Raw genomic sequence first — 14,814 nt, 5'->3', positions numbered from 1 at the left:
TAGCGGTTTCTTTGGAGAGAGAGAATGGTGAATGAGGACTGTTGGTAGGTCTCAACAATGTTATTATCTCCACATGTAATGTGTTATTTCTTAGGGAAGAACAGCACCTTCAAGTATAGATGACAAAATGATAACAGTTGTTTGTTCTGGATGCGGGGGTCGTGGCTGTTTGTTATATATATATATATTTTTTGGTAATTTTACATACGTTTAAAATCCTCCTCAAAAATTGTACAAGAGATGACTTCCTAAACAAGGAACACAGATGACTCAAGATTTCTAGCTTGGGATGAAGGTGATGTTATTGATAGAGGAAAGGAGATTTGTAGATAACGGACCTTTAGGTACCAGTGGGTTATCCAAATAAAGATGTTTACCGTACAATTGGAAATTAGAATGTAGCACTAAAAAAAAAAAAAAATAAGTCAAGCCTAGAGATGCTGATTTTTGAGTCAGTTCAGAAGTCATATTGAAAGCCCTGGTGGTGAATGGATACTAACTACCATTCTTGAGAGAGTGGAGAATGAAGAGAGAAAGTGGCCAAGGCTCACGCTTTGGAAGAACAGTCACATTTGAGGGTTGTGCCGAAGTAGGCGAAGTCAATGGAAAAAAAACAAATAGGAACAAAACAAAGCCAGACAGTTTATTGTCATGAAAATCATATGAAGGGAAGGAGTTTAATAAGGGGTGGCCAATAATTTCATTTGTTTGGAGAGGTAGAGTCAGGCGAAAACTAGGAAGAGATCGCTGGACTTGGCAATTAGAAGCTGATGTTGGGCTTCCCTGGTGGCGCAGTGGTTGAGAGTCCGCCTGCCGATGCAGGGGACACGGGTTCGTGCCCCGGTCCGGGAAGATCCCACAGGCCACGGAGCGGCTGGGCCCGTGAGCCATGGCCGCTGAGCCTGCGCGTCCGGAGCCTGTGCTCCGCAACGGGAGAGGCCACAACAGTGAGAGACCCGTATACTGCCAAAAAAAAAAAGCTGATGTTGACCTTTGAAGAACTTTTCAGTGGATAGGTGCAGAAGCTATATTGTAAGAGGGGAAGAAATTAGTTAATTTGAATATTCCTTTTAGAATCAATCAAAATAGAATTTGACTTACTGTTGCAATGTGTTTCAGTTAAGAACTCCATTGCAAATCTTTTCATAAACATGCTAAATAAGAACCATGCATTAGCCCTTGTAAAGTTTCACAGGAATTGAAAAAAATTTCCAGAATATTCAAGATACTGTACATTCCCTAATGATAATAAAGAACCCAAGCCCTTGAAATCACTTGTTATAAATGGTATTTAAAATAGATCATTAACCATTTTAATTCACTTTGTATGGTGTCATACACATATGGTACTTAATAAATGCTTTTTGAATCTGACATCCATTTAGAAAAGACTAGCTGCAAGACTCAGTCGACAGATAGTCTTCTAGGAGTGGCTGCTTTTGTTCAGTGTAAACGGTAAAGTGAAGAATCAACAAGCTCAAGGAGAATTTGACCCAGGGATAAGTTAAGTAAAATGCGGAAAACATGTGAACCTAAGCCAAACTATCAGTTTCAAAAATGGTACATGCTGGATCCTTACTCATCATAGGGTTGTTTTCTTTTCTTTTCTTTTTTTTTTTTTTGCGGTACGCGGGCCTCTCACTGTTGTGGGCTCTCCCGTTGCGGAGCACAGGCTCCGGACGCGCAGGCTCAGCGGCCATGGCTCACAGGCCCAGCCGCTCCGCGGCATGTGGGATCCTCCCGGACCGGGGCACGAACCCGCGTCTCCTGCATCGGCAGGCGGACTCTCAACCACTGAGCCACCAGGGAAGCCCAATCATCATCGGGCTTTTATGGTCGACAAATGCATATGGCCAGATAATTTATGATGAAATGACTTTGGGGGTCATAGACCTCTTTGAGAATCTGAGAATAGTCATGATCCTCTTCCTCAGAAAAAATGCACATTTGGTAACAAAATTTTGCCTTTGTGAATCCCCTGTTAAAAATCCATGCCTTATGAAGGCTTTTATACATGTAAATATTTAACTCTGCTGGGTGGTGGTCCAAAATGTAGCACGTACCCACTACTACTCTAATTTCATGTATAAGCAATTTTGTATATCATGCTGAGAATTTCACACTTGGTGTGGGTTCTGTCTGAATTGAGAAGGCTTAATTTTTTCCTTTTACGTAATTCAGTGCCACCAGGTGTAGTAATAGGTGCCTACAACAGAAACTTGCTCAAAGTAAGTGCTGGGTAATTATTTATGGAATAAATGAATGAATATGTGACCATGGATTCAAACATCTTCACTTTAATAACATTTTATAAAACCTAACTATTAAATAAAATGAATCAGTAGTATAAAAAACTGAAAAGAGTGAGTTAAACATATAGTAGTATAAAACATATGAAATGGTCCATCTTTTCTCTTTGTAAAGCTGTAGACTTGCACTCCTGGATCTGTCGTCTGTCTTCCAGTATCGATGAACCAAGCTTTACTTAATGGTCCTAAATCTCTTGATTTCAGCTTGTTGTCCTTGATAGACATATTTGTTCTTAGACCTTAGTTTTCCTACCTTTTCTTTCCTTCTAAACATGCCCAACACACCATACCCCAGCTTTGAGTTTCACTGTTAGTTCAGCTGCATCAGACTGTTTGACCCCCTCTTATTGTTCTCCTACCATTCACTGCTCAAAGTTTTTTTTCCATTTTTTTCTTAATTTCTCAGAAAGACTCTTGACCATTGCTCTAGCTTTGACATTAAAAAGCAAAACATCAACCACTTTATAATTTATATAAATATAGTAATAGTAAAATGGATTTAAGTTTTCATCCATTTTGTAACTTCTAAGTTTTATAGAAGATTGTTTTGTAGAATTTTTAACCTTGAAATAGTGGGATATATACCATGTGACTTTGGTTAAATTATTTAACTTCTTGGAGCCTCAGTTTCCTGATGTGTAAAATTAGGGCATTGGATTAAATCGGTGATTCTCAGATAACTCTACCATTGGTGGTTAAAGAGTTGTCATTACTAAAATAGGAAATTGGCATCCTTCTCCCAAACTGTAGGAAAATAACATTAAATGGGTAGAATGTCTGCTCCCTTTGATTCCTACCTGTAATTTTTTTTAAACTTTGAAGCCTGTGGACCTTGGTACTTGTATCTGATAGAGCACACAGTTATATATTTGGTTTTAAAGTTTAATATATTTAATTCATGGTAGTCAGGAAAAGAGATGATGATGTTCAGGTCCTTCCTTATTTTTTTGAAAACCTCTAGGTGATGTTGTCTGTAGGCATCTCTTCAACCATAACCTTTTATGATTCTGTTTACTAGATAAAGGAAAAATACAAAGGAAATAACCAGAGTAAGCTATAAGTCAAAACATTTAAAACCTATATGGTGTTGGAAACAATTGGACATTTACATACCTCTCAAAATTTTTTTCCATCTTGGTTACTACAGGACCATAAAATCATTCAAATAGCCAAGGGTATCTAATTATTTCTGGTTATATTAGACTTTAATGATAATGATTATATTCTGAAGACTTACTTATTTTTAAAACGGAGAGGCTGGAGGATGAAAGAATTGATGCTCAGACTATGAAGAAAGACATGGAAAAAACTGCTCAGGACTTTGTAGTTGAAAGAGGTCATTTTTAAACTCTACCCTTCTTTCTTTATCTAAGCTGTGAAGTGTGACAAGTTGGGAGTTTAGACTGCTCCTTTCTTCTATATTAATTATCTTTTGCTGATTAACAGATCATCCCAGATTTAGCAGTTGAAGACAATAAACATTATATCAGTATTACATCGTTTTTGAGATTAAGGATTGGGGATCGGCTTACTTGCATGGCTCGTAACTCAGGATCTTTCACGAAGCTGGAATCATCTGAAGGCTTGATTAGGGCTGGAGGGTTTGTGTCCTAGAGAGTTCGGTCGCATGACTGTTGGCAGGATGCCCCTGTTCCTTGCCTAATGGGCAGTTGGCTTCCTCTGAGTGACCCAAAGCAAGAGATCAAGCAGACAGTTTCTGAAGTCACACACCATCACTTCAGCTCTATTCTCTTTGTTAGAAGGGAGTCATTAAGTTCAGCCTACACTCAAAGGGAGAGAGGGGAATTAGATTCCACCTCTTGAAGGGAGGAATAGAAAAGAATTTTCAGAAAAGAAAATCAGTAGGTACTAACTGCATCATAGCAGATACACAGGCCTTGTTACTTTGGTGCTTGGGGAGTGTTTGAGAGGAAGGGCTCTAGAGTTAGAGTTCGTGGGTTCAAATCCTGGCTCTGCTTCTCCTGAACACTATGACCTTCGTCAAGATTCCTCATCTGTAAAGTGAGCACAATAGTAATATCTATTACAGGAATGTAGAGAGGAATAAGTGAAAAAAATGAAGGTAAAGCACTTACCTTGGTGGCTTTTATTTCAATAAGAGTTAGCTGTTATTTACCTACTAGATCACAGCAATAACTTTGATGTAGAGTCTGCCTTTCTGTAATGTTATTAGCCGAATATGCTCTAAGGTATCCACCAGGCTAACCTACCTAGTCTTATTCAATTTTTAAAATTCTGCTCATTAGTACTTGAGAAAATTCTGCTTAACCTTGAAGACTTGAGAAATGCCGATGTGTGTGTGTGTATATATACACACATATACATGTTATGTACACATATATTCACATATACTACATGGCTTGAGTCATATTGTGTGGAAGAAATGCATATACAGTAAGTCCCCTATATACGAACCTTCAAGTTGCGAACTTTCAAAAATGCGAACATGCATTGCATCAGCGTCAGACGTGAGTGAAATAGCAGCTTGCCCTCTGATTGTGTTAGTTGGGTACCTAGGCTAACTTTGTTGGACTTAGAAACAAATTGGACTTACAAACACGCTTTCGGGACGGAACTCATTTGTATGTAGGGGACATACTGTATATTTTAATCCTGTCACATTTATATTTTTAATATTTTACCATGTTAAAAATTCTTCAAACATGTTTTTATTAAAACAATCCATTGCATTTTTTGATTATTTCCTCAGGCTAGGCCCCGGAAATGAAATTCCTAGATCAGTATATATTGATATTTACCTCTTTAGACTCTTGATCTATAATGCTCATTGCTTTCTTGAAAGTTTGTACCAGTTTATATTTCCAGCAGCAGCCTCACCTTGCTTGCTAGTCCTAGTATAGTATTACTGGTCTCTAAAAAGTATTGGTGGCTTTTGAAAGCCTAGTTATAGTAGCAAGACAGAATTGCATTAAACCCCAGGGAATTGTGTTTTTATAAGAGCTTTAAATATATAGGAATATTTCCCAGCCTTTCTGCATTAATTTCTATAAATATATATATATATATATACACACACATATGCATACATACTATATATGTGTATATACTAACTGTGAAGTATTATGCAGGAATAGATACAGCTTCTGTTCACTTGGAACTTAAAAATAGAAGGCTGATATGAGTCCATATAATTAAGATGTACCGAGAGTGAAATACACAGACACACACCGCTATCTTTCTTTAAAAGCTAACCCTCAAGAAGCAAAGAGTGAGGTAAAGGTTATGTGTCAGGCTTCAAACTGACTCCCACAGTGAGAAGAGTGTTTCTTTTTGAGCCAGGTCAAGCTGTCGCCTCCAGAAGAAACACACCTTTGGCTTACCTTACTCTCTTCCTTTCTAAATACACGAATATCTATGATTGATAAGAGTGGACATTCAGATCTGCCATCAATTTCAGCGTTCTGCCTAAAGCCAGCAATTAGCCCCGTAGTGCGCCGCACCATCCTCTCACCTGGAAACCGTCTCAGGTTATGATGCTGCGGGTCAGTGGATGATCCTTGTTTTAAATTGACTAGAAATAAAAAATAAAAGCTACCAGTCATACAGTTTCTTTTGTCTAATAGGTGGCAAGTTTACCTAACACAAGGAAGAGATCCCTGTTTGGTTTCAGGGGGGCTGTACTTTGGAAATGGCATACGGGTTCTTTTTTGGGAAGGTGGGGATCATGGTGGTAGGGCTAGGGGAAAGGCCCAAAAGAATAAATGAGTATTTAGAAGAAATGAAAAAAGCAAAGTCATGGGCTGTGGAATCAACTCTGAAGTTGCACATGTTGGGGAAACATTTGTAAAACGATATAGTATTAATATTACCCCTGGAATACATTTTTTCTCTAGTTATCATCACAGTTCATTCAATTTAAGTCATAAAAATTACACCTTGTTATTTAAAATTTGTAACGACCAAATCTTTTTTGTGTTTATTCAGCAAATAACTTTTTGAACACTTACTCTGTAGGAGGCACTGTTTTACGTTGTGTGGAGAAACAACTATAGGCAACCTTTTGTTTCAGTTTTTTTTATATTATGAAATTTTGAACCCAGGGAAGCATTTTTTGTGTTTGTTTTAATGAAGCTTCATCTGGGTCATTTTATAGGCTTGGTTTCCTGTGTTGTCAGTAAGTCTGTAGTCACTAAACGGCAATCTAGCTCCCGCGTCTACTGTATTTAATATGTACGTTATTTGTAATAAAGTTAGTTTTATCAAAAAGATCTTTAAAAGTAGATGATATAAGTGAATACGTTCGTTTGTTTCCGAGCGAACCAAATAGAAATGTAGGAGGGTACATACATTTCATGGCTAGCCAACTGGGGGAGGATAATCTCATCTCTCAGAGGTTGGCATGTGCTGTTTGCTAATGAACACCTGTCTAGTGTGCTTTTCCATACCTCTGTAGAGGGAAGAGGGCGAAGTCGGTCCCCGAGAGTGGTTGGAAGCCCCTTACTTTGTCCCATAAAGCCTTGGTAACATTTCGTAGGTATGACTTTTGGGGTTGGTATGCCTGTTTTACAGCGCAGCGCTTTCAAGTGAACGGCTTACACGCAGCCTTACACTTTGACACGGCCCAACAAGTTAATTAATTAGCCACCTTTCCGTCCCAGCTGCGGGACTGGGCATTAGAGCTCTTCCAGAAAGAAAATTTGATTAATGGCTCTCTTCTAGCGTGGGGACGACTGCAGACTTCTCTTCCGCAGAGCGTGAAACGTGCGTCTTCCTGCCGAGGGGCCTCGTCCCAGCCGCGACCCCCGGGACGACTCCCTGCCTCAGGTGTCCTGCGCGCCGCGGGCCGCGTCCGCTCTCTGGGGCGGGCGTCCGGGACTTCCTGTCTGGGCGCGGGGCGGAAGGATCGCGTTGCCAGCCGAGGCGGCCGCCGCCGCCGCCCCTGCCGTTAGGTGGTGGGGTTTCTCAGCCCGGCGGCGGGAGGCGGGCCGGCCTCGGCTTCCTGTCGGAGGACGCGCAAGGATCCGGGCGTCGGAGTGTGTGCGAGTGCGTGAGTGTGTGTCGGCCGCACGGCGTGTGTCTCCGGCCGCGGGTTCCGCCTCCTCCCCTGCCGCCGCTGCTCACGGTGTAAGTCAATGTGAAGCAGCAGCTCCAGCCCCGGGATAAACATGGCGACGTCTCTGCATGAGGGACCCACGAACCAGCTGGATCTGCTCATCCGGGCTGGTAAGGACAGGGGAACTTTCCTCCCGTGCATCGGTGCAGCAGGAGAAGGGGTGCACAGGGGGCGGGGTGGCTCCCCTGTGGCGGTCAGTGCAGGGGGTCCGGTGTCCCCTTCGGTCACCGGGGCGGCCGGGGGAAAGGGGGGTTGTGAATGAAGTAATGGAGGCGACGAATCAGGAAGTGATCACCTTGGAGAGTAACCTGCCTCAAATCCGGCGCTGTCGCTTCAGGGTGGGTTTGTGGAGCAGCGGCGGCGGCTGCCGGGCGGAGCGCTGGCAGCGGGTGCCGGGCAGCCGAGCCGCAGTTAAGTTGGGGACTCGGGGGCGGACGAGTTGTGCGCTTCACCCCAGTTGCCGAGGAACCAGGAAGTGAGTGAGGCTGTTGTCTCCCGGCTGCGCCTGCCACGCTGTCTGGCCGCAGAGGCCGCTGCTGCCCGCGGTCGGGGGCGGCGGGCTTCTCCGGTGGACGCTCGCCACCCCCGCCCCGTTCTCCTTTCAGACTTGGTCCGCAAGTCCTGGACCTCCGCGCGGACGAGGCAGCGCCGGGCCACGTCCGGTAGACCGATACCCGCCAAAAAATTGCTCTGACCCACCTCCTCACATCCCCACCTTGTGCGGGCTCGGGAGTAACGGTTCTCGAGAGGGTCCCTTAATAACGTGGAGTGGCCTGGGGGGGGTGTTGCTCTCGGGGGCCCGCCTCCCTTTCCTGGTTCAGTGGGCGGCTGTGGAGAAGTAGGCTTATGCCCCTTGCCTCGTGGGTGGGTTTTTCAGGGGGGAGGATGGGAAAGACACGGAGTATGTTTTGTACCCCTGCGCTGGAGCGTTGGGGCGTCAGAGAAGAACGTTTATTTTTGTAAACAGCGGGTGAAGGTGGAGGAGCGGGGCGGGCGGGAGGGAGTCTTGGCCCCAGGGAAGTCTCCTCACGGAATTGCCCCCTTTCCCCCTCCCCCCCAAGCCTCCCACCACAGCGGAAGCGCCTCGGAGAGGACAGAACGGCTGGGATTGACAGGCCTCGGGTTCCTATCCGCTCGCTGCGATGTTCCGAATAAGAGCGTTGGTTTCTGGGGGCGGGACTCCTGGCCCGCGGCGGGCCAATGAAGATTGGGCGGGAGTGAAGCTGACAATGTACGCATGGAATTGGAGGGAAGAGGAGTGTAAACACGGAAGTGGCCGCGGCGGTGGGGGATGTGCGGCGCCACTGCTGCAGCGGAAGGGCACGGACTTAAGTTACATAGAGAAAGCGGCTTTACTTAATAGCAGACAGCGCAGCGAGGGCCCTGAGTCGGCGTAGCGGAGCTTGAGTACGGTTTACCTACTGCAGTGAGCGTCAGTGTTCCTTTCCCTGGCTTCTCTTTCATATCGCCATCGATGGGAATTGGAAGATGGGGAAGAGTCACCGACGAGGATTGCTGTAAAGGATCTTACCGGCTGTTTTCCATCCACTGTTTTTAGGTTGGGGAGCTAGTCGTTTGGTTGGTGAAACTCTTGTGATTCAGTTCGTTTGGGAGAAATCATAAACGTACATGTACCCTTAACAGAACTTAATCTGTAAAATAGAACGCTACACGGTCCCAAAGAAAATCACAGTTCACTGAGTAGTGATTAAAATGCATTTGACAGTTATTTTCTGATTAGAGCAAGAACTTAAATATTAGGGAAAAGGAGGCAGAGCACAATGAGAACTTGGTCCCTTTGTGTACGTTCAGTCCGTTAATACTGTATGAATTAAGAGATGGAATTTTTGGCTTTACATTATTGCTACTAACAACACGTTATGGATTGTTTGGGTCAGTAGTGCTGAACATGGACCTTTCCGGAGATGTTCCCAATGGTTGTGAGAACCTTAGAGTACTCCACGCAGTTAGAATTTTGTAAAGGTAAAGGTAAGAGGGCTTAATTTTGCCAAGAGAAGGTATTTTTGTCATAAGCTTTTGCAATCATCGTCACAACTGAACGTTACCTGTAGATATTTTGCTTGGAGTGGATACATATACACAGTTTAACATATGTAGACAGCCTACGGTTCAAAAATACAAACGTTTTATCTTCTTTTGATCAGGGTTTTTTTTTTTAAGTTAAATGTTGTTTTCCCGTTCTACTGCATTTCCTTAGTACATAGAAACCTTACAGTTGAAATTTCCTTTGTGATTATAATGTTCTGTAAAGAATACATATTACATATAATTGTTTTCAAATTATTTTCTCAAGTCATATTCGTGTAATCTGAAGTTCCTTTATAAACCCTATTTTAGAAGGAAATTTGAGACAGGTTTGCTGGTTTATCCACGGTTTATTCAGTGAGTTAAAAGTGGAGGAGGAAAGATGGCCCAGAAAATGAAGAATCATGGATCTAAATTTTTATTGCTGCCAATTGCCAATGATGTTGGGAGGGTAATGTTTGTAAGGTTTGTATTTGTATATGGACTTAATGGTATCTTTTCATTCCCTTGAGGGAAGTCATCAAGTGTTAGACGTAATTCTTGCTCACGAAGATTTAGTCTCATTGAGGAGACAGATGAAAATCTGTATAATATATAAATGTTCATATAACTACAGGGATTGCTGTATGGGTTCCTGGTAAGTGTAGAATGCTATTAAGGAAAACTTCCAGAGGAGATAAGCTTGAAATTGAATACTGTTAGCATAACTGTTGTTTCTAAGTAAGTATAAAGCGCTTAGAATTCCATTACTGTTAGACGTTAAGATGCTAGAGGATATGGTTTTGCTTTTATTTTCCTCCCTGCAGAGACTTAGTCAACTTTAGCCATCAGCTTTCGCTTCAGTTATCAACATGTACGCTGTCAGAGGCATTTGAATAAAGAATGAAATACATAAGGTTATTTACTAAAAATCATTTTCACATACAAAATATTTTTTGTGGTAAAGACTTGATATACTTTATAAAACTTTCACTGACAACATGGTGTCCAACCGAGAAAGAGCCTTGAAAGAGCCTTGACCCTGAAGTCAGGAGATAAGGATCTTCATCTAGCTGTCACTAAACTAGCTCTTTAAGGCTTCGTTTTCTGTAAGAGAACAGCATTGACTAGGTGATCCCTAATAACTTTTAAAACTCTGAAACTATAGGTGGCTCAGAGATATTTAATGGAAAGCGCAGGTCCTCTTTTTGCTTGGATTTCTTTACATTACACTCTATGAGTGAATTTGTCTGTAAGGTCGTTATGTAATGGGGAGGGGTTAATTTCTTTTGCCAATCTTTGGACCAAATTGGAGTTTGAGGCCATGTCTGTACGTTGAATAAGACTATGATATAGTTTATTTAGTAAATTAAGCTCATTTCTAGTCTCTAGGAAAATATGAATGTTACTTTATTAATACTTAATGCGAAAGCGTTGTGTACCTGTGGCCTGACTTTTCTGGAAGATTGTCAATTTAAAATATTCTGCCTTCTTATTCTCAAGTGTACATTCCTTGACTTTTTTTCTTCCTTTTTTTGAGAAATTGAAAATTGAGAAAGTGGAGAATTTGAGAATTGAGAAATAGCGTAACTCTTAGGAAAGAAGTATTGTTCTACTTTAACACGGTTAGTGAATGGAAGGGGGAAATTCTTCTGGAAATGCAGCCTTAAGTATTTTTACGGACAGAACAAATCTGTCTAGTTTGTCAAAATTCATCATGAAATTTGAACTAGAAAATCTTCTAATTTACTATAAACTGGAATATCTAGTATCAATCTTGAAAAGAACATCAATTTGAAAAAAAAATTTATCAGGCTATGAAAAGATGAAGGGTGCGTTGAAATAAAATTGGAAGAATGGCATAAATTTTTTAAAACTTTATTTGGAAATGTGTTTAAGAAATTACTCTTTAGAATTCATTGCAGCATTAGTACTAAAATTCATACAGAAATTGAGTGAAAGAGTAACATCAGTGTGTAAAGAGTCATTCAGGGTAATCCAACATCAGTTTCCTTTAGGGACAAATTTAATTGGCAGAGAGGCAGGCAGGAGAGTGTTTTTGATTTATGAAGAGTTTAAAAAAAAATCCTTCATGTGTAAGTCGACAAAGTACTGTTGTACTTATGGAAATGGAATCATAATTGTTCACCTACACAGTGATTTTATGTTTAGAAGCTAAAACTTACAGAAACATGAGGATGGAATTTGGGTGTTGTTGATTACATTAGATAATAAATTACAGCTGCGGTTCTTTAATACTAAAATCTCTGGTATGAGGGATTCTGGGAGTTCCCCAGACTCTTTCAGGGGGTCCGTGAAGTCAGATTGTTTTCATGGTAACGCTAAGACATTATTTGCCTTTTCACTTTCACGAGTGTTCACAGAAGTTTTCTAGAGGCTACATGGCTTGATAGAACAGATCGGATGAAAAAGCAAGTATGAGAATCCAACTGTTTTCTGCCATGTATTAAAAAGATTTGCAAAAATGTAAAATAAAGCTACTCTCTAAATTGTTCTTTGTTTTAGAAAAGTTATTTTTCATAAACATATTACTTAAAGTTTTCTTAGCTTTAATTTCAAATAGGATAAGTATCTAAACATAGGACTTACATAAGCAAAATCTCTTTGTGGTCCTCAGTAATATGAGTGTAAAAGGGTCCTTTGACCCGAAAAGTTTGAGAATAGCTGAGTTACAGTTTTATTTAGTCTATACTTTTCAGTACCATAGCCACTAGCCTCATTGGCGATTGAGTATTTGAAATGTGGCCGATTAACCAAATTTTTAGTTTAATTTAAACATAAAAACTGAAGCAGTGAAAAACTTCTTTACATGTTCTTTACATGTAAACCTCTTTTACATGTTGAAATGCCAGCGTTTTGGATATACTGGGTTAAATGAAAGGTATTAATTTCCCCTTCTGCTTATTTTCTTAACGTGGCTACTGGACCTTTAAAAATTACACGTGGCTCTCGTTATATTTTTATCAGACAGCGCTACTGTAGAAAATGATTTTATTCTCTTTCCCCTTTTAACCTTATAATGCAGCTGTATAGATTAGAAAAGTCAAAGGGGAACGGATACAGATGGAGTGCCCCAGACCTTTTACCTTTCTGTTCGTTTGTGTTCTTCACTCACCTATTAACTGTTAGAGTCCTGGGGCGTTAGAGAATAAGCTGTGGTGAGTCAGGTGTGGTAGCTGCGTGATGCCCTTGTAAATATTAGTTTATGGTCTTGCTTGTAGGGGAATACCACTATCACCTAATGAAGTGTTTTCTAATATTTTCCTATTGCTCTCAAATTAAATTGCTGTTAATTTTTATTTTTGACTTTTAAGAACGTTGTTATGAACTAGATCCATTGCCAGCATTCTCTTCTGCAAAGCTGAGAGGTATGTCTCTTGTCAGACTTAATTACCAAGTTTGGTATTTAGTAACAGCTGTCGAGTGAGTCTGGAATAGTCTCCATACAAACACCAGTTGATTAGAAAGCTAGAAATGGAACAATAAGACTCTGAACCAACGGTAAAGGAGGGCATAAGCAAATGTAATTTTTGACACTGATTAAAATTAAAATAGTTTGGAAATTTATTTGGTATATTTATTTCTTCAAGGAATATTGACCAGCAGTGCCACCGACTGGGGGCAACTAGAAGATGATACCTGCCAGATTACTTTTAGCTGCATTGTTTCTGTTTTTTAAATGAGTTGCTTATTTTTTTAAACTCCCATAAATTTCATAAGCAGGCCTAGAAAGACACCAGAAGATCAAGCTTTAAGTAAGAGATAAGTAAGGGATTCTCAGCCCCCACTTGTGAGTTTGCTTACTTCGATGGCACAACAATGTTACATTCATATTTATCCTTAGGAATGGTGCAGAATTTTAGTTTAAATTGTATTTGAATTATTGATCTGAATAAAATAATATTGAAAAGTTTTTAAAAATTATGGGAACTTGAATAGGAAAAGTATTTCTTAAATTTCTGTTACCAAAAACTGCTTGTTGACTTACGTCAACAAAAGACAAGTAAAAAGAGACAGAGCTCACTTCTAACAAATTGGGTTAAGTATTCTTGGAAACTGTCAAGTTATTTTGCATCTTTATTTTGTTTTGAAATATTTTACGTCCATTCATGTTTTTGATACTCTGAACTATTCGTATAAGCTTCATGAGGCCAGAGCTCTGTTCACACTTGTGTCTCAGGTTTATAACAATCCTTTGTTGACTGTACATAGAACATTAGATCCGACTGATAGTTCGTAGGGAGTTGATGCATTTTTAATATATTCTCGTCCTGGATTTAAAGTGTAAAGGAGTGATTCTCTGCTGAAGTTTGTGTGGATTCTCTTTGTTTTACTCTGGATGTAAAATATTTCAGGGAAACAGCATTTTGAACTTAGGGAGAAAGGGGGAGTTGAGGTCGGAAATCACAGCAAGAAAATTTTCACTGACATAACTAACATGAAGTCATGGTTTTGAAAACATACCTCAAACTGCATAAGAGCTCAGGGCAGCACAATATATAGCTGTTGGCAAATTTCATTTTGTTTATAACTTAAAACATTAAAATATCTGGTAAAATTCTATTGCTGTATTATTATCAAATACTCAAAGCTCTTTAGGATGGTAGAGTTTTTAGGGTGTGTCTTAATACAATTACATAAGGAATTAGTTTACCCAGGATGGTTTATTAATAGCACCTAAGACAACAGCTAAATTGCAACACAAGCAGACTTTAAAGAGAATGAAGTTCCTAGAATAAACTTTTAAAAACCTGAGAATCTGCTTCCCAAGGTTCTTTAGTGCACGTGAGTACTGCAGGGGGGGGTACTCTGAAGAAAATACTTGAGAATGGTAATATATTTTATACTTACTAATAGTAAATTTCTTAAAGTTGAGCTAGAAGGACTGATTGAATCCTGTGCTTCAGTGAAGCTGCAGATAAGAGTAAGCAGGGTCACCTAAAGATAGATTTACTTAGAGGTTTGGCTGCCTCTCTGGAACTGTTTAGCTTTGAGCAGATTTCCATAAATGGAAAGAGCAACTGGAGAGACCGGGTACCTTGGTTGAGAGTGTGGATGACGTGCAGCAGGTGGTGAAGCAGTCACTGGATTTTCTGTGAATGCTCTCCAAATGGCTGGTGTGTGAGGCGGAGGCCTTAGCACTCGGTGACTTTTGAGGCTAAGTGAAAAAGTTGTTTTCAATTAAAAGTTTACTGGAAACAATTTTAAAAGATTCATATCTTTAGTGTTGTAGAACTTGTGAATTGATAATATGCTTTTGTGAAATTTGTATAAATACTTTCTTTTAGTCCTTTAGAGGACATCTTGAGAAAAATTTATCAAATTAGACACCGTTCACATATTCATGTTTCAGAACCTCTTACC

At 40.4% G+C, this 14,814-nt stretch overlaps 1 protein-coding gene across 12 annotated transcripts in view; it reads left to right on the top strand.

Moving 5' to 3' along the window:
* The window catches only part of ELF2 (E74 like ETS transcription factor 2), a 95,825-nt gene that overhangs the window by 68,892 nt on the left and 12,119 nt on the right, over positions 1-14,814 (top strand). The window contains exon 1 of one of the 12 annotated variants that reach the window (XM_027103742.1): positions 7,232-7,514. The exons of 7 other annotated variants lie outside the window; for them this stretch is intronic. In XM_027103742.1, coding sequence (XP_026959543.1) covers positions 7,457-7,514 — 58 coding nt within the window. In that variant the 5' untranslated portion in view covers positions 7,232-7,456. Of the gene's footprint in view, positions 1-7,231; positions 7,515-12,764; positions 12,819-14,814 lie in introns of those variants that run through there. 4 more of the 12 variants (XM_027103740.1, XM_027103741.1, XM_027103743.1 and 1 more) reach the window with 4 other exon arrangements.

The sequence above is a fragment of the Aethalodelphis obliquidens genome, unplaced genomic scaffold, assembly GCF_003676395.1.
Source record: "Aethalodelphis obliquidens isolate GAN/ISIS:26980383/991018 unplaced genomic scaffold, ASM367639v1 scaffold6, whole genome shotgun sequence".
Classification (NCBI taxonomy): Eukaryota; Metazoa; Chordata; class Mammalia; order Artiodactyla; family Delphinidae; genus Aethalodelphis; species Aethalodelphis obliquidens.
Note: the sequence above shows the minus strand (reverse complement) of the source record. Positions and strands in the feature narration are given on the sequence as shown.